The sequence below is a fragment of the Coenobita brevimanus genome, chromosome 71 (genome assembly GCF_032717465.1).
Source record: "Coenobita brevimanus isolate Jiangsu-jjx chromosome 71, ASM3271746v2, whole genome shotgun sequence".
Lineage (NCBI taxonomy): Eukaryota > Metazoa > Arthropoda > Malacostraca > Decapoda > Coenobitidae > Coenobita > Coenobita brevimanus.
In genome coordinates, this window is record NC_137024.1 from 33,467,285 (window position 1) to 33,492,455 (window position 25,171).

At 43.6% G+C, this 25,171-nt stretch overlaps 1 protein-coding gene across 1 annotated transcript in view; it reads right to left on the minus strand.

The window, feature by feature from the left end:
- The window catches only part of Dhfr (dihydrofolate reductase), a 99,105-nt gene that overhangs the window by 40,926 nt on the left and 33,008 nt on the right, over positions 1 to 25,171 (minus strand). Inside the window, exon 2 of the mRNA XM_080277933.1 lies at positions 20,918 to 21,073. Coding sequence (XP_080134059.1) covers positions 20,918 to 21,073 — 156 coding nt within the window. The remainder of the gene's footprint in view (positions 1 to 20,917; positions 21,074 to 25,171) is intronic.

Genomic DNA, 25,171 nt, shown 5'->3' on the forward strand with positions numbered 1-25,171 from the left:
GTGTTGATTATTTTCACGCTATGTAGGCTAGCAGATTAATCAGAGAGAGCAAACAATCAACCATCTCCATCCTGTGTATACTCATACATGTGAAAAATCCGTCTGGTAATGCATTATTCTGATCCATTACCATACGAATTTTTCATTACCAAATTGGCCCACATTTAGTAATGAAAAATACCAAATGGCAACCCTGACAGGGGAGGGGGGAGGAAGGAAAGGGTGAAGGGGCAGTGGTGTAAACAGCTGTTCGGCGCGGCGCGGCAGTTTCAAATTCCGGGTTGGAAAAAATTCGGATTCTGGAGGGATTTTTTTTTTTTTTTTTTTTTTTTTTTTTTGGGGGGGGGGGGTCCGAAGGTCTAGGCCCACAATGTCCAGTAAGCGGGGTGTCTGGAAAGTGGGCATCTGGATAGTACAGGGATTACTGTACATTATAAAAAGGGGGTTACGTCAACTCAACTTCCCTAAGTCACCTACCTAAGACTGAAACAAAAATGACAACCCACCTTAATCACTTCCTATGTCGGTCCAAGTCATCTCCAAGACCAAAATGAACACTATCACACCAATACAGGCAGCGTTACTCTATCTATTTATCTATTGTCAGATGCCATAGTCCCGTGTGGGGTGGCCATTTGACTCTGAGTTATTTGTTTTACAGGGAGGGGCACTAACCCTCCACCAACCCACTTGAACCCACTTGACACATAGGGAGCACGTATGGTTTGGTTATATGGTTACCAACCAGCATTGTAAATGGTTTCTTGGCTTACAGGAAACCATTTGGCTTGTCACTCAATGTAAAGCCACCTGTAACGGAAAGAAAAGCATTAAGTAGTGACAGGAAAGATGGGAGAAATAGGAAGAGAGGAGGGCAGGCACAGAAAAAGAATGATAAAGGCTAAGGAAGAAGTAGGCAGCACTACGTCAAGTGAGTAGATGATGGTCACCACCACCTATATACATATTATGTAATATATTTAATCCAGCACTGTTAGCGGGGTACTTTCCTAACCATTTCAAAGGAGGCTTTATCGAGCTTATTTCCAAGGAAGGCACATCACTAGACAAACCCACTGACTATAAGAAACACCATGGAAAATATTTGAGAGGATTGAAAATAATCATTTAAGAAATGCTCTTTAAGGTAAAAATCTGTTTCATGAAGACCAGTATGGATTTAGACAAGAAAAGGGAACATTAATAGCAAAAGTATTGGTACAGGAGATAACAGCGACAAAGCTAGGTAGCAAAGAACAATGTTGCATTGTATTAAGAGATGTGGGCAAAGCTTTCGACCATGTCTGGCATAATGGACTAAAATATAACATTCTTAACGAAGGATTGCTTATCCTTTATGAGAAAATGCTTTATAACTTTGTGGGGAACAGAGTAGCTACGATAAGAACAGATAACTTTATAGGAGTAGAGTTTAAACAAAAATGTGTTGTTCCCCAGGGTAGCTTTCTGTCTCCCACTTTGGTATTATGTATGAGCGACCTGCCTGAAGCAAGACCTGGCTGCAAAAATGTTACCTACTCTGATTACATTACCCAAGAAATTACTTAGCAGGATAAAGAAAATAGACAGGGTAAAGAAAATTATCAGGATAAAGTAAATTAATACACACAAAAACAATGGAAACTGAAAACCAATGTCAATAAGTTTTAAATAATATCATTAGCGAAGATAAACGGAAGACATAATAACTGATGGAGAGATCATTGATTATGCACAGGAAGGTACTCTTCAGGGCCAAAAGATAAACAGAAATGGAATAATAAATCATGTTAAAATATCGTGCCTAGGACAGAATTGGCGCTAACAAAGCTTAACAAACTGAGAGATTAAATTTTCCAACAAACTTAATAATACAATGACTAATATCTTTAGCAATACCTGTTGTCGAGTATCCTCCCTACTATTCCACAAAATTAGCAAAACACAATTACTGCATCTACATAGACTGTAAAACAAGGCAATTAGAATGGTGCTCACACAATAACTACTCAACAAATGTACCAGAAAACCAAATGAAGCCCAATTAACATCAAATTACACAAAATAGCAACAACTGTAGAGTATGAGAGATGACTGAAGAATAAGACCATGACTTACTTCAAACACTATATAACTATGAAGGAGATAATGTGCACAATGGTTTCCAAGGTTATTAGAAATATTTAATAAAGAACCAAAACCTAGACATTTCTACACAGATTAAAGACTATTAGTCATGCCTAGAAGGACGTTATATTATCAGGGACAGAGACTGATTGAGACGGAGAACTTAAGATCAACAAATGTCTTGAAAGAATATGCGAGTGTTTCTGTGAATATAAATGAGTGAAAAGAAATTGAGGAAAGACAGTCCATAACCACAAATGTGTGAAGGTGGATCACTTAACCAATATATGAATATTGAGATCTGGACATTTGTGTTTGGATCATTTATTGTTTAATAATCATCCATAGAACCATCATCAAAGGATTACCAAGCTTCTAAGTACACACTGTATGCATCATGGTGTATAAGAATAAGGAGCTACAACGACTCTGTAGGTATCGCTTTTGCATCCCGATCAGCTGTGCCATGATTGTCGCTTGGAATCCAGTTGTTACAGACGTTATATATAAAGTGGTTCCAGAGACAATGTCTTCTAATAACACGGCATCTGCTCGCACCGTGTCCATTCATTATTATTATTATTATTTTAAATGTATGCCTGCTGTCACCAAGTCCAACGGGGTCAATCAATCAATCAATCATTTCCTGTGGCACCCTCGGGGATGCATAGGGCCTCGATGAACTCACACCACCACATCCTATCTTGTGCTAACTCCTCAAGATCTCCCCAACACTCATCTCCAGCTTCCCGTCTCATTGTCCTCACCCACGTCTCTTTTGGCCTTCCTCTACCTCTCCTACCAAGTGCCACCCACCCTGGTGTACCTCGTACTATTCCCTGTCTCCTATACACATGTCCTAGCCACTTCCATCGTGAGAACCTAACATATTCATCGACCGGCTGCACTCCCGTTATTTCTCTAATTCTACTATTTGGTATCCTTTCCCACCACTTAACTCCTAATATTCTTCTAAGTGCTTTGTTTTCAAACACCAAGAATTTATTTTCCATAGTCACTGTGCTGTACCAAGACTCGTGTCCATAAATTAAGATACTCCTAACCATTACCTTATAAAGTTTGATTTTTGTATGCACAGAAAAATTGTTATTATTCCAAATATTTTTAAGCATTCCCATTACCTGATTAGCCTTCTTTAACCTTTCCTCGAATTCAAAGTTCAAAGAACCATCCTTGGCTAAATAAGTACCTAAATATTTAAACCTATCAACTTGCTTTACAACCATACCTCCAATTACACATTCCTGCGCATTTTCCATATTCACATTGATTATTTCAGTTTTTCCACAATTAATAACCAAACCCACCTTGCGACCTTCACTCACCAAACAGTCCAACAATCTCTGCATCTCTTCTGGCCAGCAGGATAGCATCAGAAAACAGGACAACACAACCCCATTCAGTGACACTGAGACTCTCAGGTATTGTATGTAAGGATGTACACAAACCAATATAAACCATCCATGAGCAGGTCCCGCTGATTGACGCCTTAACCCATACAGATGGCATATAAACTATGACACTCAGACACAACCAGCACAACACTTCCACTTTCACATGTATTGCTCTCACTACAGACACACCATCCTTTTTTATACCTGGCCATCACTCTCCCTCCGAGAAGATCACGTCCTGCAGTTTGCCACATACGGTCTGATACACATACAGATATAAGTCAAGGACATGGTGGTGGCGTGGCGGTGTAGTACATAAGACCGCGATGGGGTGTTCCAGGCAGCAGTCTCAGCTCAGCAGGCAAGGGAAGTGCGACAGTCATGAAGGTACCAACACTTGGCACACTATTATCATGCACTTATATGCCTCACTAACACTACCTCCGTTGCCACATTGTTTCTGTAGATGGCTTGATTATAATTTCTAGTATATTTATTTGCGAAACAACATCTAAATTAAAGATGGATAAATAGCGAATAAAAACACACAGATATTCAGATTGACAATATAAATCTGTCAGAGATTATTCGGAGCCTCTCACACCTACAAGGATATAACCCAGAACCGGCATTCTGTTCAGTCTAAAACATACAGTTTCCTCACATCAACCATGAGTGATCCGTTCTTAACACTTTTCTATTCAGTCAGTTACAACCTGGGAGGAATTATATCTATGCAACATCGTTATGGTTCCTGTGCAAATGAACACACGGACTCCAGTTGTCTACAGGTTTTGTCCAGATTACTTTTTTTCAGTAATACATTAAGCATCATGTCATGTTTTGTTTTCTTTGGGTATGATACGGGGTAATGTTTTCACCATACTATGGAAATACTTCATATGGTGAAAACATTACCCCGTATCATACCCAAAGAAAACAAAACATGACATGATGCTTAATATATTACTGAAAAAAAGTAATCTGGACAAAACCTGTAGACAACTGGAGCCCGTGTGTTCATTTGCACAGGAACCATAACGATGTTACATAGATATAATTCCTCCCAGGTTGTAACTGACTGAATAGAAAAGTGTTAAGAACGGATCACTCATGGTTGATGTGAGGAAACTGTATGTTTTAAACAGAATGCCAGTTCTGGGTTATATCCTTGTAGGCGTGAACTCGTACAGTAAATTGTTGCAACAACACAACAATCACACTTCTGTAACATTGGCCTGGTGCTACATGATGTATAGGCCTGCTGTAGCACCATGCTTGGCTGATAGGTGACGACAGCAGGGGGGCACACGTGAAAAGACAGGGCTTTTAAGGGGTGGCGGGACCCCAACTGTACCAAAACAATGCTCTGCATGCTGGGGCAGCCATCTTGCCTGAGACAAGTGACAGTTGCCTTGCATGTGTCTGGTGCTTCGTACAAAATTTTCCAAGGGCAATATCGTTATAGCGGGAAAATCATCGTAAATCGGATTTTGGGATGGAACTTTTCTGTTATCATTGTAGCGAATTATCGTATACCCTATCAATGTATAACGAGTAGTGACTGTACCAGAGCAATGGTTGCTCCAGTGCATGTAATTGAATTCCTTATTGTTGTAGCAATTATGCCATTCTTAAGTCAACATATATGTAACATGTAAATTTTGCCAGCATTGTGTCATGTAACGCCTAGTCTTCAGTTATGATGAGTGTCAGTATTTGCCCGTTGTTTTGTTACTGTAGTGCCCTCCGTCCTCCTCAACCAGTGTGCTTTGTATTAATACTGCAGGAAGTAGGGAATTCACTGCAATGGAGAGGGAGTGTTGGAGTTTGTGCTTGAGCGGGAACTTTTCCAGCCAAACAAAGCTTCCCCGCACGCAACCAGCCCAAGCCTGGAACTGGGTGGGCAGTCTGACTCAGGCCGCGCTAGTGATAGGATGTGCCCATGCCTAGACCTCTTGGAATAAATCTCAAGCTGGCCTTGCTGTTTCTGTCTGCCTATTGGTCCTCAATCCAACACCTCGTGTCTGCTAGAGGCAGCTTGGCAACGCAGAAGGAGTTCCTGTTCCCCCCCGTGTCTGTTAGAGGCAACACAATTGAGCTTGTTAGAGGCAGTTGGCAATGCAGAAGGATCCCCCCATGTCTGCTAGTGGTGGCTTGGCAATGCAGGAGTTCCTGTACCCTCCCATGTCTGCCAGAGGCAACACAACCGAGCTTGCTAGAGGCAATGCACCCAAAGTTAGGCAGCTTAGCAACGCAGAAGGAATTCCTGTACCCTCCCGTGTCTACTACAGGCAACACAACCGGGCTTGATAGAGGCGGCTCAGCAACACAGAAGGAGTTCCTGACCTTGTCCTCAACCCACGGACTCACTGAGGTTAGTCCGGGGACCCGAGGATCACAACGCTTTGTTGACTACCCCACCTTGTCAAGGCCTCTGGAGTGGATCCCCTCCCTCACATCCTCAGATATCGCCCTCTTACCCCTGGAAAAGGAATCCCCGGACTAACAGACTATTCTTGCCATCCCAGCTTTCCGGGCCCCCTCTAACTTCCCCACCAGACCCACTCAGGGCTCACACCACACTCACCTCTATCCCCAGACTAAGAGAGAGAAAATGCCAGGCATCAGGTCTCCACTTTTCGGAGCCAGAGTCATAGCCCTTAGACCTACCTTAATTTATTCACACACATCACAACACTCCTTATAGACGTAGCATCGAATCCTGGCCCTTTCATTATCTAAAGCATATCCTGTGGTGATCAGCTGTGTTCTGCCGGGATATCTCCTTCCAGACCCACCTCCCAAGCCCCATTTCCCCTGACTGACCATTTCTTGTAGATAATTCTTCCTCTGTTGTATCAAGATTGTGTACAAGATCAACCATAACAATAAAATTGTTGTTGAGCCATCTCGAGTTTACATGTCTACCTTGCACTCTGAACGTGTGTTGAATCTTGCATTTTGTGTTTCTCCTTGTTTAGAAGAACCCCACCAGACCAGGATTGTCCTAGCATAACACTGGTGGCAGCGGTAGGATCTAAACATGGAGGGAAGGCAAAATGATGCTTCAACAGCCTAAGTACACGATAATACAGACACCACGATGATGGCCCAAAGGTCCCACATCCCTATTCCCAAATACAACCCCGAACTATATGACATCACAACATATACTGGTGTTGGATTTGGTCTACAAGGAAGATGCACAGAAAATCACGGTATTATTGCCTCACTTAGGCACGTCGGTAGCCCTGGTAGCAGGGAAAAGTAATGCAGCCTTAACATGGGCACAATTCAGTAAAATAATAATCGACTCAGTCCAACCATCTCTTGAGGAGGTCACGACTGAATGATGTAAAATTCGAGGAAGACCTTGACACTACCTTAGGGTACTGTACTTGCGGAACTTTGCCATGTCCACATATGCCCAGCTAACTGAGGAGTAGCAAAATCAGCACATTTTTGCTCATCTTATACGCATCCTACAGAGTGCAGTCTGGTAGCACTTTACTATTCACGATATGCAAGGGTTCAATCGAGATATTGTTGCGATCTGGCGACTCCTGGCAGTGCACGCAGGGAAGCAGAAGCAGATTGGGGCTGTGCATTGCGTCCCTATTCAACCGAGTCGGAAGACAGAGGAGTGGCAAAATGCAAACCGCTTCTTCTATCCCAGAATCTCCTTGTCCCTGCTAGAAAGGCAGATGCGGCAAGACAGCCTAATCTTGATTGACCACTAGGAACTCAAAACCAACAGGGCCCACCATCACAACCCCCCCCCTCGCCCAGTGTCGCACAGCCAATAATGACATTCATTCATTCATTCATTGCCAGACACCATGTATCCCAAACGGGGTGGCCAAGGGCTTAGAGTTAATTGTTTTACAGGGAGGGGCACTAATCCTCCACCAACCCCACTTGACGTAGGGATGCCAACAGCATCTGGTGTTCCCAGGCGGTCACCCATCCAAGTACTAACCAGACCCAACGTTGCTTAAGACACCAGACAGAAAGCACTGAGCTAGGACCCAAAGACGAGATGGATCCAGTAGCCACCTTTGATGATAGGGAAGCGCAGCTAGAAGACAGAATCTTCTGAATCTAGGCTGAATTTTTTGCCCCCCCCCCCCTATCAGCTCTGGCCCTGGTGGGGACAACCAGCACCAAGCTAAAAAGGCCAGTCTATACCAAAATCAAACTCCAGGGAATTTCAGTGCGGCTCCTAGTGGATACAAGTGCTGTGCATTCTTCCCTGTTCGTGCAGTATTACAAACAGAATCAGGAAACCTTCAAATCTTTCCAGGCCTCGTCCACCGACCTCACTGGGGAAGGGACGAACTGTTGGCCCTGAAGGGCAAAACCCATCCACCCTTAGTGACTATCTCAGTGCCGTCAGTCTATACTCACTACCCATTCATTGTACTTGACTCAAGATGCACAGTGTACTATGGTTATCTCGGGTTGGACTTACTGCAAAAGCTGGGAGCCATGATCGACTGCCAACACCGGCGTCTCTGATTTGAAGCCCACACTCACGCAGCCGGCCTGCATACCATCATGCAGGCTGTCACACACACACATAGGGAGTCATCAGATGCAGACGTCGGACATCAGCGCTCCGTCCCAAAACAGTAGCAATTACCTAAATTAGTATCTTTGAATGAGTCAAGCTCTGTACCAGGTTAGACTAAATGATTTTTCATTATTAAAAGGTAAAGAAATAATAAGTTTAAATAAGACTGGTTCAAACAACAAAGAACCACGATGCGTTGAGTCAGCTGGGTTTGTTTATACTACAGCAACACGGGGAAAGTGTGCACAGTCTGTAAGTACATACTCTGTTCATTTAGTATTACAAAATGGATACATACTTCAGTAAAACAAATTTGGAAAAGAAAAGGGATAAAAGTAAAAAGCAAAATGATGATTTCTACCAAGAACTGGTTGAAGTGGAGACTCACAATAGACTGGTTGAACGTGTACACAAACTAGAAATGGCTTTCAAAAATGAAATTGATGAAATAAAGAAGCAAATGCACTTGCAAAAGGAAGAGATAGAAAAACTAGGAAGGGAGGCCAATAAGAAAGACACAACCATCAGTGAACTAACAGTGGAATTGAATACGCTTAGGAAGAAAGTGAGTGAAATGGGAAGTACGGTAGTCAATCACGAGAGTGTTATGGAAGAGTTAAAAAATGACACAGAGACAATTAGACAAGCAAGCAGTCTTATGGACCAGAGCAGTGATATTGAGGAGAAGATAACACAGGTGAATGAAGCTGTGCAAAGCTACAAAAATGATGTAGAAACCACGAATGCTGAAATGGTGAAAGGAAAGAAAGACTTAGAAACAAGGGTGGAGGAAAAAAGCATTAAAAAGGAAGTGAAAAGAATAATCCAAAACAATCCAAAGTTAGTCAGAGATTCAGTAGAAATAAATAAATCAATAGTAATCACTGGTATAGAAGAGGAAGAAATTAAAAACAAAATCACTAGAGACAAAAAGGAGATGGCAAATGTAATGAGCTTACTGAAAGAAGTATCAGAGGAAATCTGTAGTAAAGACATAGAGGAACGCAAAAGGTTAGGGAAATACGAGAAAAGCAAGACAAGACCTCGAAAGGTGACTTTCCAGAGTGTAAACACTGTGGAAGAGATACTAAAAAATGCAAAGAATCTTATGGAAAAAGAGGAGTTCAAAAATGTATGGATAAAAAGATGCCTAACACAAGAAGAACTGGAATTACTGAAAGAGAAAAGGGAGGAAGCAAAAACAAAAAATGAGGGAAGATCAGAAGAGGACAAGAAGAAATTTTTTTACAAAGTAATAGGATTGCAGGTACGAAAGTGGTACACAAACAGGATGGAAGAAAAAGGAGGAAGTTAGTAGAACCATGTCATGACAAGTATATAAACAAGATGATAAAGTTGATGTACTCAAATGTGGATGGAATGGTATCTAAATTACTAGAGATGAATGATTATGTCAGAGAAAATGAACCACAAATAATATGCCTAACTGAGACAACACCAAGGATATCCAATGACATACTAAACTTAGAGGAATACAATATATGGAGAAGAGACAGAAATTTAAAAAAAGGAGGAGGAATTATAATATTAACTAAGAAAAATCTAAAAGTCAAGGAAATAAACCTAGATATACCATCACAAGTAGAACTGATTGCAGTAGAGATCGACACATCTGAAGGTAAAGTAATTGTAGCCAATTTGTATATGCCACCCAGATCAAACACATGGGAAAGAGACGAATATGAGGACCTGGCAGTGAGTACAATTCAAAGTATAAGATCCTTGCTACATAAAATGGAAGAGAAATCGGAAAGAATTATACTAACTGGGGACTTCAATACAAATATAAATTGGAATACTCTAGATATAAGTAGCCAAGAAAGCTGTTGGGACCAAAAGCTCCTGGATCTCATACAAGAGTTTTTCTTAACGCAACATGTGAGGGAAACCACTAGAAAAAGAGGACTTGATGTACCTTCAGTGCTAGATCTAATAAATACTAGGCAAGAAAATGACATTGACAGTTTAATATATCACCCTCCACTCGGCAAAAGCGATCATGCAGTACTAAATTATAACTTCAGGATAGCATATGACATAGTAAACAGCAATGACAGTTACAAAAAGAGCCTAAACTATAAAAAGGGAAATTATCAAGACCTAAAGAAGTATTTCTTAGAAGTTGATTGGGAAAATGAGCTTAGAGGACAATATTTAAATGCTGTATATAAAAAATTTTGTGAATTTTATGAAATAGGAGTCCAGAAGTACATCCCACAGCACAAAGAAGCAGATAAGAAAATACAGAAATGGTTCAATACAGAATGTAAAAAATCAAAAGAAAGAAGAGATATGTTGTGGAATAGATACTGAAGACACAATAGTGAAAGGGCGTATAATAATTACAAACAGGCAAGAAACGACTATACAAGAATAAGGAGGGAAGCCCAAAAACAGTTTGAGGAGGATATAATAAATAAAAGTAGTGATCAACCAAAGCTGTTTTACAGCTATATCAGAAGCAAAACCAAAGTAAAAGATATAATACAATCCATTACGGACGAGGGAATCACTTATACACAAGAGAAAGATATTTGTGAAGCACTAAATAAGAATTTCCAATTAGTTTTTACAGAAGAAAAAAATTTTGAGAGGGACTATGTGGAACACGCATGTCCACACATACTACCAGATATACAAATAGCAGAAAAAGTAATACAGGAGGAGTTAAGTAGATTAGACAAAGGAAAAGCAAGTGGTCCTGATGAAATTTCATGTTGGGTGTTACGAGAATGTGCAAAGGAGTTAAGTAAACCATTATTTTTAATTTTCAAGAAATCCTTGAGTCAAGGGAAACCACCTGATATTTGGAAAAAAGCAAATATAGTCCCCTTATTCAAGAAAGGAAATAGACAAAATCCTCTCAACTACCGACCAGTATCACTGACCAGTGTTGTAAGCAAGGTATTAGAAAAACTTATAAGAAAAGTTTGGGTAAATCATCTAGAAGAACATAGTATGATAACAGAAAGACAGTTTGGTTTCAGAAAAGGAAAATCATGTGTTACTAATCTGTTGAGCTACTATGACAGAGTAACAAACACAATACAGGAAAGGGAAGGATGGGTGGACAGTATCTATTTAGATTTCAAGAAAGCTTTTGACACAGTACCACACCAAAGACTTTTATGGAAGGTGTACCATCAAGGAGGAATTCGAGGCAAACTGTTTTGTTGGATGCAAGACTTTCTCATAAAAAGAGAAATGAGGACAGTACTAAGAGGAAACTACTCATCATGGAAAGAAGTGACTAGTGGAGTACCACAGGGTTCGGTGCTGGCACCAATCATGTTTTTAGTGTACATAAATGATATAAACAGTAACACTGGAAATGAGAGCTATCTGAATATGTTTGCAGATGATGCAAAAATACAAAGGAGAATTACTAGCACAGACTCTTGTAGGGAGCTACAAGAAGAATTAAATAAACTTCATGAATGGAGTAGTACATGGCAAATGGAATTCAATGTGGACAAGTGTCATGTAATCAAGTTTGGTAAAAGTGGAAAAAGACCTGATTGGGATTATAAGTTAGGAAATAAAACCCTATACACATCAGAAAGAGAGAAGGACCTAGGTGTGATTATCAATAACAGACTATCTCCGGCTGACCACATCAGCGAGAAGGTACGGAACATGTATACACTGCTTGCAAATATGAGAATAGCATTCACATACATGAATGAAGACATGTTAAGAAGGATAATAACATCATTCATTAGACCAACCCTGGAATATCCATCAATAGTCTGGAGTCCTCATCTCAAAAAGCATATAGACAAGATTGAAAAAGTTCAAAGGGCCGCTACAAGATGGATACCAAGCTTAAGGGACCTAAGCTACGAAGAAAGACTAAATAAACTGAATCTACCAACACTACAGGAGAGAAGGAAAAGAGGTGACATGATAATGCTATATAAGTGCATATCAGGAAAGGAGAAAATAGACATAAATGATTACTTAACATATGGAGAAGCATCAGCAAGAGGACACTGCAAAAAACTGCATAAGAAGAGAGGTGATAAAGACGTAAGGAAATTCAGTTTCCCAAACAGAGCAATTGATCAATGGAATGCACTACCGAATGAAATAGTGTTTGCCAAAACAATTCACAAATTTAAGGATATGTACGATAAATATGGTCTAAGACACGGGACAGTACGAGCTTGACTCATTCCTGTAAAGATACAATTAGGTAAGAACAATTAGGTAAGAACACACACACACACACACACACACACACACACACACACACACACACACACACACACACACACACACACACACACACACACACACACACACACACACACACACACACACACACACACACACACACACACACACACACACACACACACACACACACACACACACACACACACACACACACACACACACACACACACACACACACACACACACACACACACACACACACACACACACACACACACACACACACACACACACACACACACACACACACACACACACACACACACACACACACACACACACACACACACACACACACACACACACACACACACACACACACACACACACACACACACACACACACACACACACACACACACACACACACACACACACACACACACACACACACACACACACACACACACACACACACACACACACACACACACACACACACACACACACACACACACACACACACACACACACACACACACACACACACACACACACACACACACACACACACACACACACACACACACACACACACACACACACACACACACACACACACACACACACACACACACACACACACACACACACACACACACACACACACACACACACACACACACACACACACACACACACACACACACACACACACACACACACACACACACACACACACACACACACACACACACACACACACACACACACACACACACACACACACACACACACACACACACACACACACACACACACACACACACACACACACACACACACACACACACACACACACACACACACTGGTACTGCTGAATACCTTGGCCCAGCAACCCCTGCTTTTTTCCCCACAAATGAACCAACAACTTGCCACTACTTGCCTAGTCTCCCCAGCAACTGTCCCTCCCAACATCAATGCCATCAAAATTGGAAACATCTCTGACAATCCCCTCATGCTCCCCAAAGGGATGATCATGAGAGAAATGGAGACATTCGATGCACTCCTGGAACCACAAAACTTGACAGAAACCCCCTCCCTACCCCAAATTCACTCTCACCTCTCGCCACAACATCAACAAGACCTGGAACAGTTGCTCCTTCACTATCAGGATATCTTTGCCTCACATCCGGAAGCTCTGGGCCAGACTGAGGTATTGCACCACCCCATACATATTATGGGACCCCCCATACACCAACCGTCATGACGGAAAAACCCAAGGCAATGCCAAGAGGAAGACCGCCAGGTCAAAGATATGATAAATGCAGGGATTGTGACACACTCAAACAGGTCTTGGTCTTCCCCCATAGTCCTGGTGAAAGAGAAGGATGGATCCATGAGGTTTTGCATCAACTACTGCCAACTTAACTATCTATCTATCTATTGCCAGATGCCTTGATCCCATAAGGGGTGGCCACAAATAAATCGCCTCCACGTTGCCCTGTCCAACGCCATTTCACTGCCCTGTTCCCAGCTCACACCCCCCTCTCTCATATACCTCTCCACTCCATCCCTCCATCTCATCCTTGGCCTCCCCCTCCCTCTCTCCCCCTCCACCTCACTCACATACACTCTCCTCATCAGTCTCTCACTCTCCATCCTCTCCACATGGCCAAACCACCCCAATGTGTCTCTCCTAACGCTTCCTATCACATCCACATCCACACCACAACGCTCCTTCACATTCCACATCCGCACCACAACGCTCCTTCTCATTCTCATTTGTCAGTCTCTCTCTCTCCATGTAACTCCACATGCTCCTATCAAATAACTCCTTTCCACTGTTTTCACTCTTGACTTGTGTCCCTCCAACAAGGTCCAACCTTCATTAACACACATTAGTGTTGGTATCACAATACTGTCATGTAGTAACTTTTTCACTTCCGTGCTCACTTCCCTGTTTCTTATCACTGCTTTAAAAAATCCAGCAACCTCTCTTCCTTGTTGTACCCTTTCAAGCACTTCACCCTCTAAACTTCCATCCTTACTCATCACACTACCCAAGTACTTAAATGTACTCACATTTTCCATTTCCTCCTCATCCAACCTCACTGTACATTCACTGACTTCACCTCTCTCGAAGACCGTAACTTTACTCTTCCCTACTTTCACCTTTAGATTCTGTATCTTACACACTCTCCCAAACTCATCCACCAAGCCTTGCAGCTCCCCTTCATCTTCACTTAACAACACAGTATTATCTGCAAACAACAGTACAGGGAGTTTCCAAACACTACCCTCTCGTTAGGACCACTCCAACATCCACCGCCCTACCTTGTACCTCTTTTATAACCCCATCCATATACTGATTGAACAACCACGGAGACATGACACATACCTCTTTCAACCCACCCTTCAAATAGAAAAATTCACTCAGTTCACTATCCACATGCACTGCTGCCATAGCACCCTCATACATACTCTTCACAGCATTCAAGAACTTCCCATCTACTCCATATATTCTTAATACTTTCCACAGTCCTTGTCTATCCACCCTGCCATATGCTTTCTCCAAATCCATGAAGGCTGCATACAACTCCTTTCCCTTCTCTAAGAAAGTTTTCCACTAAAGATCTGGGAGTGAATATCTGATCTACACAACCTCTTCCCTTCCTAAAACCTCCCTGTTCTTCTCCAACTAATTCCTCTGTTATTTTCCTAACTCTGTCAATAAGTATCCTACCATATACTTTTCCTATTACACTAAGAAGACAAATGCCCCTATGATTACCACACACTTCTTTTTCCCCTTTTCCTTTGTACAAGGGAATAATTATACCTGACTTCCAATCCTCTGGGACTCTACCTTCCTCCTTGGCCAATCTGCACATCTTCCACATCCATTCTACTGCTACCTCTCCCCCATGCTTCAGTATTTCACCACACAATCCATCAATTCCTGAGGCTTTTCCCATTTTGACTTTCTTCATTGCTTCCACAACTTCAATCCTACTGATTTCTTCGTGTCTTCTCACCTCCCTCCATCTCCCAGCCTTTCCCCAGCCACTTATACTCGCATTACTTTCATCCTCTATGTTCAACAATTCCTTAAGGTGTTCTCTCCATCTGCTCACTTCTTCTCCCTTCTCTACTAGTAACCTACCATTTATATCATTCATTCCCCGACTAACTTCACTGCCACCCTGTCTAATTCTCTTTACCTTTTTCCAGAACATTTTCTTACAGTCCCTCCACTTTACACTCAAATTCCTTCCAAATTCCTCATTCACTCTCTTCTTGCTCTCTCTTACTAATCTTTTCACCTCTCTCTTCCTTTCTACATATAACTCTCTCTTCCATGTCCCAACTTCTTCCACACCCCTATTTCTCATCCATTCATTATTTGCTTTTTTCTTTTGTGCCACAGCCTGTCTGACCTCTTCATTCCACCATGCTGTTCCTTGCACCCACTTTCATCTTCTCCTCACCCCACACACCACCTCACATGCTACACATATTTCTTCTGTAAATATCTTGCACACACCTTCCACGTCCCCCATCTGCTCTAATCCATATTTACCCAATTGCTCCTCCACTTTTCTCTTATATTTTGTCTTTTTCTCATCCTCATGTAACCTTGCCACTCTCCTTGCATCTACTCCTTCCTCCCATCCTCCCCTTCTTCTATTTCTCCATTTTACTTGGACCTTGATTCCAACCACCACCAAGTGGAGGTCAGAAAGTCCACTCCCCCAACCTCTATATGCTCATGCATCCATTACACACCTATGCATCATTTCATCCACACACACACATGATCAATCACTGCCTTCCTTTCATTCAGTTCACCACCCACCCTTCTCATCACTTGTCATGTATACCTGTGGATCATTTTGTGCCTGAAGAAGGTATTGGCTATCACAAATGTCCACAAAACCACTTCCATTCTCATCTATCTTAGCAGGCACACCCCACTCACCAACTACTCCATCCACCTTCACATTCCCTTCTTTACCATTCATATCACCAATCAGGAACACTCTCTCATTCCTTTCAAACTTTTCCATGCACACTTCCACATTTGTCCAGAGTTCTTCTCCCACTCTACTTGCACGATCATGTGTTGGCGCATAGACGCACACAATCGCCGACATTTGTAGGCCAGCTTTCAATCTTACCCACACAATCCTTTAGCCAACTGATCTATACTCTCTTATATTCTCCTTCCATCTGTTACTCACACCAATACACATTCCTTCTTTTGCCCTCTCATCCTCACCTACTCCAGCACATATTACCCATCCAACCCCTTTTCTCTCACACTCTCACCTCTCCATTTAGTTTCAGTTAATCCACATACATCCACTTTCACACCCTCAAGCACCTGGACAATCTCTCTCACTTTCACCCCATCATTTGCACCCCTCACATTCCACGTCGCCATCCGTATCATGTCCTTTGCTCGGTCCTTAGTCGTCATCTTTTGGTCAGTCCTGGTCCGAGGCTTCTTGTCCATATTTTTAATTAGTTGTTTTCCGAGGAGGGGCACTAACCCTCCGCCAACCCACTTGCTGTCACATAGGGAACACATGTCGGTTGGTTATAAGGTTACCAGCCAGTGTTGTAAATGCTTTCCTGATTTACAGGAAATCATTTGGCTTGCCAATCAGTGTTGAGTTACCCTAAAACAGAGTACCACTACACTAAGTGGGTGGATGATGGGCGCCCCTACCTACAATATTACAATAAAAGACGTCACTCCCCTTCCTTGGATAGACTCTCTTTATTATGGTGCTCAATGGTTCTCCACCTTGAGCCTGAAGTTTGGGTACTGGCAAGTCCCCATTCAACCCAAACACTGTAAAAATTTACTGTATACCAAGATAATTTACATGTACAGTATGTCAACTGCAGCTAGCTACTGTATATTACACATGTACAATGTGAAATGTCTGTTTTACCTTGAGGGAAGCCCCGGTGAACTTTGACGGGGTGTTCACCAAATAGTGATAGAGGTCGTCATATCTGAGATCTGGTTTCGGTCCCCAATCCTTGAAACTGGTGAATTTCTCACTATGTATAGTGTAAGGATCCAGCCCCAAACACTTTATCTTGTTCCTGTACATATCTTGGTGGCGTTGATCCAGATTTCTGCATATATCTGATAGTTCCATCGCTGACAGCCCTGTCTGGACAGCCACTACTGTACTGCGAGGAGTTTGCTTTCCAATATAGAGTTGTAAACAAAACCACATGATTTCTGTGACGTCACTGGAAAAGGTTTATACGATTTGTCATACCTTTGTGGATAAGTACTTGAAATTTCTAGATGCCTGCCCCACCAAGTTCCACTCTGCTACAGCAGTCACTAAGGCTCTCATCACCAATGTGTTCCCATACTTCGGCCTGCCGCAGGCTCTCCGTTCGGACAATGCCCCTGGATTCTCGGGGCAAGTTTGGGAACAGTCATCCAAGCTGTTCGGGTACTGCATCTCCCACTCCTCTGCTTACCATCCTTAGGGGAATGTCATCTGAGAAAGAAATCACAGTAGCCTCGCCAACCAACTCTGAACCAGGCTGGTCGCCCTCAACATCAATTGAAAATCATACAATGGGGTATGAACACCAGCCCCAGAACAGATGGTATCAACCCCCATGAACGTGTCTTTGGCAAACTCCCATTGTTAATCCCCTTCTGACACTTGGCCCAGCCGCTGCCTTCCATCCTCCCCTCCCTAGGCTCCCTCTTGCATCTCAGGAACGGCTGCGTCAAATGCAACACTGCCAAGACCTGCAGAAAGAGAAGACCCTGCCAGACAACCTGTATCAAATGAGCTAGCCAGACATGGTTGCTAGGCTGACCCTGGACCACACACTCCCGACAAAATTTATAGGCCCCCTCAAAATTACAGGCACGCCAAATTGTTACCAGGTCATCACTAATTTTCATGGTAAAGCCGGGCTCTACCACAGCAGGCATGTCCAACGGTACAACCCCCTCCTGAGCAACAAAACCAACACTATGACCAGGAAAACTGAAACCCCCCCTCTGTCATCAAACTTGATCACCAACCAATCTCTCTCGTCAGCTACTCCCAAACCTATTATGCAATCATTCCTACACCTTCTCTCCACTTCTCACCCCTTCCCTCCCCACCTCAACCCACCATCAGCCAGTCCTCCTCTTCCCCCCAAGCCCCAACTGCCTCACTGTGCCCTGTGACCCCACCATCACCTGACTCACATCCCTCCCCGATCTCATCACTAACTAGCTCTCCTGTCTCACGAATCCCCAGCCTACCATCGTCATCCCCATTGTCACCACCCAGATCATCAGCCTCAAGCTCTCTGCCACCACCCCATGTGCTCTCACCCTCAGCCAACACCTCCCACTCAGCTTCATCTCCTTCCCAACCCACTGCCACTCCACCCTGGCCCGTGCTTTCACCCGAATGTTCTCACTCATCTCTCACCCGCAATATCACCTCACCTGCATCCCCACAACCCTCCCTGACTCCTTCCACATCACCCCGCAGCACTAAGTCAGCCACCAGCTCCACATCCTCCTTCTCACACCTGGTTAATAGGAGTTGTATCCCAGTCTTTACTAGATTGGACTGGCATTCACGACCACCAAATAGATATAGCCCTCCACTATCTTCAAACCATGTCACTCCACCCCCTGCACCTCCTCCAACCCTGACTACCAACCCCAACTCACACACAATGCCACAACATCCCAAAATCAGATCCCCCACAAACACAAAATCCTACCTATCCAGTCACACACCTGCCTCCACCCCTCCCAGCAGTACTGTTGCTTCAGCACCAACCTACTTCAAGCCTACCCCAGGGTCAAAGGTCACCATCCACCTTCCTGCCACCCTAGCAACCACCACCATCGCTGCTATCTCTTCTCTCCAACCGCACCCGACCCAGGTCAGCATGTTCGTCTGCTATGCATTTTGGATCTACCAAGCCGGACAACAAATGAGGATCCAAAAACCACACCATCTACTCCATCTACTCACCAGCTACTCTCACTCCAGCTCCCTAATCCTTGTCAGGGACCCCACCAAGGAACCCAATGAATGGTTGATGTCCTAGTACATTCTCCTCAAAGACCTCAAACCAACCACTGTCACCGATCATGAACAAGTATTTGACCTCCTGCCAAAGGAGCGTGGCTTAAAAGACGGGGGGAAGGGGGGTGATAAATACCCAGGACAATGACGGCAATGAGGAGATGTACCTCAGTTTCCGCTCCAACTGCAACCACAGAAATTCAGCAAGCTGCCAGAAGCCATCACTGGATAGCCACAGTACGAGTGTCAGAACCAGAAGGACACAAGAAGCCTACATGCGCTGCTTCCAGAAGACCTTCTAGCCAGGAGTCGCCACCTAGCCACCACTTCAACCCGAGCCACCAGTACCACCGATGACGGTTGCTCATCAATCCACTACTTGCTCTAAGCGGCACAACTGAGCTTGTTAGATGTGGCTTGGCAATGCAGAAGGATCCCCCTATGTCCGCTAGAAGAGGCACGCCTGAGCTTGCTAGAGGTGGCTTGGCAACACAGAAGGAATTCCTGTACCCTCCTGTGTCTGCTAGAAGCGACACAACTGAGCTTCCTAAAGGCGACTCGGCAACGCAGGAGTTCCTGACCTTGTCCTCGACCTGTGGAGTCACTGAGACTAGTCTGGTGACCCAAAGACCACGACGCTCCCTTGAACGAGGCCGACTACTCCACCATGTCATGGCCTCTGGAGTGGATCCCCTCCCCTCACACTCTCAGATATTGCCCTCCTACCCCTGGAAAAGGAATCTCCGGACTAACAGACTATACTCAGTTTTTTTTATTGAGGCGAAGATGCACTTAACAGGTTGGTGATGACTGGCTGAATGCAACATGTCCGAATAACATTTGCTGCCCCCCCTCAGGTATTTGTTGTCAATTAATAATGCTAATGAGTAAAGAGATTATGACAATGTTGAATTCAGCCAATCATCACCAACCTGTCAAGTGCATCTTCGCCTCGATAAAAAAAAAATGAGTACAGTTTGCCATCCCGAGTTGCTTCTAATTTCCCTACCAGACCCAATCAGGACACACACCACACTCACCTCTATCCCCAGACTAAGAGAGAGAAAAAGTCATGCATCAGGTCTCCACTTTTTGGAGCCAGAGTCGTAGCCTCTCTCCCCCCTAGACCTACCTTAATTTGTTCACACACATCACAACACCTCTTATAGACATAGCGTCGAATCCTGGCCCTTTCATTTTCTAGAGTGTACCCCTGTGGTGACCAGCTGTGTTCTGCCAGGACGTCTCCTTCTAGACCCACCTCCCAAGCCCCATTTCCCCTGATTGATCATTTCTTGTAGATAACTCTTCCTCCGTTGTATCAAGGGTGTGTACAGGATCAACCGTAACAATAAAATAATTGTAGAGCCACCTCGAGTTTATGTGTCTACCTTGCACTTTTAACGTGTGCTAAATCTTGGTTTGTGTGTGTCTCCCTGTTTAGAAGAACCCCACCAGAGCAGGACTGTCCTAGTATAACAACCACAAACATAAAAATTCTGATGCTCACTTAGCTTGAGATGATAGAACGACATTCAGTCTGTTGGGGAGTGGACGGAACTTGGTGGGAATGGACTCCCAAGTCTTGCGGCCCATCAACACCATATTCTGTTTCTCTGGACACCTTGTTCCTTTGGTCATCCGGGAGAAGTACTTCACCTCCTCTCTTGCAATAAAACAGATAAATTGAGAGTAATGGTAACCAGATAAACACAGAAAAACATAAGTGCTTTTTTTTTCTTGTAAACTTCACAATAAGGGCAAAACTGAAAACAAAACAGAAGCATAGGATGATACCTAGAAAAAAAATTACTGTGAGTCAGGGTTCATGCAATATGGGGGAAAAAATCTGGGCAAATGCAAAACTGTGCATGGTAAAGTTTGAGAGTATTTTTGATTGGAGATATGAAAGGGAAATTAGGGAATGTGAAGGTGGATGAAGTAGTTGGTGTGGGGTGTATGCCTGCAGAGTTGGATGAGAATGGCAGTGCTCTAGTCTACCTTTGTGTGGGAAGGGGGTTGGTGATAGCCAATACCCTCTTTAGGCAAAATGATACACAAGTATATAGGGTGAGTAATGAAATGGGTGAGTGGTGAATTGAATGAACGGAAGGAAATGACTGATTACTGTGTAGATGAAAGAATGTGAAGATATGTAATGGATGTACAAGCATACAAGTTGGGGAAGTGGACTTCAGACCACTACTTGCTGGTGGTGAAAGTATATCTATTTATCTATCGCCAGACGCCTCAATCCCATAAGGCGTGGCCACAAACAAATCGCCTCCATGTCGCCCTGTCCAGTGCCATTTCACTGCCCTGCTCACAGCTCACACACCCCTCTCTCATATACCTCTCCACTCCATCCCTCCATCTCATTCTCAGCCTCCCCCTCCCTCTCACTCCCTCCACCTCATCCACATACACTCTCCTCGTCAGTCTCTCACCCTCCATCCTCTCCGCATGGCCAAACCACCTCAGTGCATTTCTCCTAACACTTTCTATCACATTCACATCCACACCACAATGCTCCTTCAATTCCTCATTTGTCAGTCTCTCTCCATGTAACTCCACATGCTCCTCTCTAATAACTCTTTGCCATTGCTCTCAGTCTTAACTTGTGTCCTTCCAACAACGTCCAAGCTTTAATTTCATTCAGTCCCACACTGAGATCAAAGAACTCACTCAGCTCACCATCCACTCACACCGTAGCCCTAGCTCCCTTGTACATACTCTTCACAGCACTCAACAATTTCCCCTCCACTCCATATATTCTTAATACCTTCCGCATACCTTGCCTATCTATTCTGTCATGAGCTTTCTCCCAAGTCCATGAAGGCAGCATACACTTTCCTTCCCTTCTCTAGATACTACTCCACTAAACATCTTAGAACAAATATCTGATCTACACACCCTTTTCCCTTCCTAAATCCCCCTTGTTCTTCTCCAACTAGCTCCTCTGTCATATGCCTAACCCTATCAATGAGTATTCTACCATATATTTTACCATTCACACTAAGAAGGCAAATACCCCTATGGTTACCACATACTTCTCTCTCCCCTTTTCCTTTGTATAAAGGAACAATTATACCTGATTTCCAGTCCTCCGGAACCCTTCCCTCTTCCCAAGCCAATCTACACAACTTCCATATCCACTCCACAACAATCTCACCCCCATACCTCAGCATTTCACCACACACTCCATCAATTCCTGGGGCCTTTCCCAACTTAATCTTCATCATCGCTTCCACTACTTCCGCCCTACTGATCTCTTCCTCCCTCCTCTCATCTCTTCTTCTCCCTGCCATTCCCCAACCACTTATACTCGCACTGCTCTCACTCTCTACATTCAACAAATCCTCAAAGTGCTCCTTCCATCTCCTCAATTTCTCTCTCTTCTCCACCAACAATCTATTATTCCTATCTTTCACTCCCCTACTATTTCCCCTTTCACACTGCCTTACTTTCTTTACCTCCTTCCAAAACAATTTCTTAATCTCCCCCCATTTCACACTCAGATTCCTCCCAAACTCTTCATCCACTTTCTTCTTACTCTCCTTCACCAGTCTCTTAACCTCCCTTCTCATGCTCACATATACCTCTCTCTTCTCTCTCTCTCATCTTCTCCCCTACCTCTACTCGCTAACCATTCACTATATGCCTTCATCTTTTGTTCCACAGCTCGTTTCACCTCATCATTCCACTATCCTGTCCCTTGCACACCCTTGCATCTCCTCCTCACTCCACAAACCGCCACACACGCTGCGCCTATCTCTTCCGTGAATATCTTACATACGTCTTCCACCCCTTCCATCTGCTCTAGCTCATACCTTCCCAATCTTTCTTCCACTATGCTCTTTTACTCTGTCATTTTCTCACTATCTTGCAATTTCTCCACTCTTCTCACAGGAGCTGCTTCCTCTTGTCTTCCCCCTCGTCTCCTCAACCACTTTCTTTGCAGCTCTACCTTGGCCATCACTAAGTGATGGTCCGAGACTCCATTCCCCCACCGTCTCCACACTCTTGCATCCAAAACTTGTCTTCTCATTCGTTCATCCACACACACGTAGTCTATCATTGTCTTTCGTTCAACAAGTTCACCATCCATCCTCCTCATTTCTCTCCATGTATACCGGTGGATCATCTTATGACGAAAGTAGGTGTTGGCTATTGCCAACCCCTCACAAGCACAGATGTCCACCAAAGCACTACAATTCCCATCTACTTCAGCTCGCACACCCCACTGACCAACCACTCCATCCACTCATACATTCCCAACTTTGCCATTCATGTCTCCAATCAACAGCACTCTCTCACTCCTCTCAAACTTGTCCATACATGCTTCTACTCCCACCCAAAGCTCATCTTTCAGTCTTGCCACTCGATCCTCTGTAGGGGCATACACACATACAATCGCCCACGCTTGTATACCTACTTTCATCCTCACCTATACAATCCATGCACCCACTGTTCCATACTCTCTCATATTCTCCTTCCACTTCTTGCTTATCATCAAACATACTCCCTCTCTTGCCCTCTCATTCTCATTGACTCCCGCACATATACCTAAACCATATTCCCATTCTCTCACCCTTTCACCTTTCCATTTAGTTTCAGTCAATCCACATTTATCCACTTTTGCATCCTCAAGCACCTGAACAATCTCTCTCTCTTTCACTTCATCATTCACTCCTCTCACATTCCATGTTCCCACCCTAAGAACATCCTTTGTCCATTCCTTGGTCATCAACATATGGTCTGTCCGGGTCCGAGGCGCTTTGTTCGCTTTTTTAGTTAGTTCTTTTTACGGGGTGGGGCACTAACCCACCACCAACCCTTTTAGTAGCCTCGTACGACAAGCAGGGATACTGGGGGAGTATTCTTGAAACCCCCCTATCCACGAGGGGTAAAAGTTGTGCTACCCAGCCTCGAGCTTGGGTATTTTTGGCTTTGCTGGGAGGGTGTGTGTAACATGGCAGCCTTTCCCCACCACATGATATACACCCAGTTATGTTGTAATATAAATGGAATATCAGTCCAGTCATGCATGCTCAGAACCAATTTTTGTTTTTCCCATTAGTTATTCAGTTCAGATTTGGCAATTTCCAGTTTGGTGAGGTTTTTTTCACACCTATTACTCGCCAAATGTGAGAGTTCACTGTACTTTAAAACTGGACAGACTACCATGGTGTTTTCATTAAACGTACGCTCCAGAAGGTGAAAAATCATTAAAGAATACCACCTGGGGGTTCTCCATAGCCTATGGAATACAGTGCATCAGAGGAGATGAGAGTTGTGGGAGGCGGAGGACTTGCAGCTCCACCTCGGCAATGCTCCAACCCACTCAACCCATCTCATCCAGGTTTTTTTGGCTAAACACAGGATCACACAGGTCTGGCAGGCTCCCTACTCTCCTGATATGGCTTCCAGTGACTTTTGGCTATTTCCTAACTGAAGATGCTGCTGAAGGGTTTAAGATTTGAGAACACAAATGAAGTAAAGACAAATGCAACAAAGATCTTGTTGGCAATCCCAAAAATTGACTTTACAAAATGTTTCCAGCAAATGAAAGGTCCACTGGGATAAGTGTGTTGAGTACCAAATAGAATATTTTGAAGGGAAATAAAGTCTGAACTCCTTAAGTAAGCTTGTTTTTTCTCACCAGCCAAAGGTAGGATACTTTTGGATCAGATCTTGTATTACAACCCACTGCGCCCCAGTTAAGGGACATTGTTCATTATAACTGACAGAAGTCTGGTGGCTT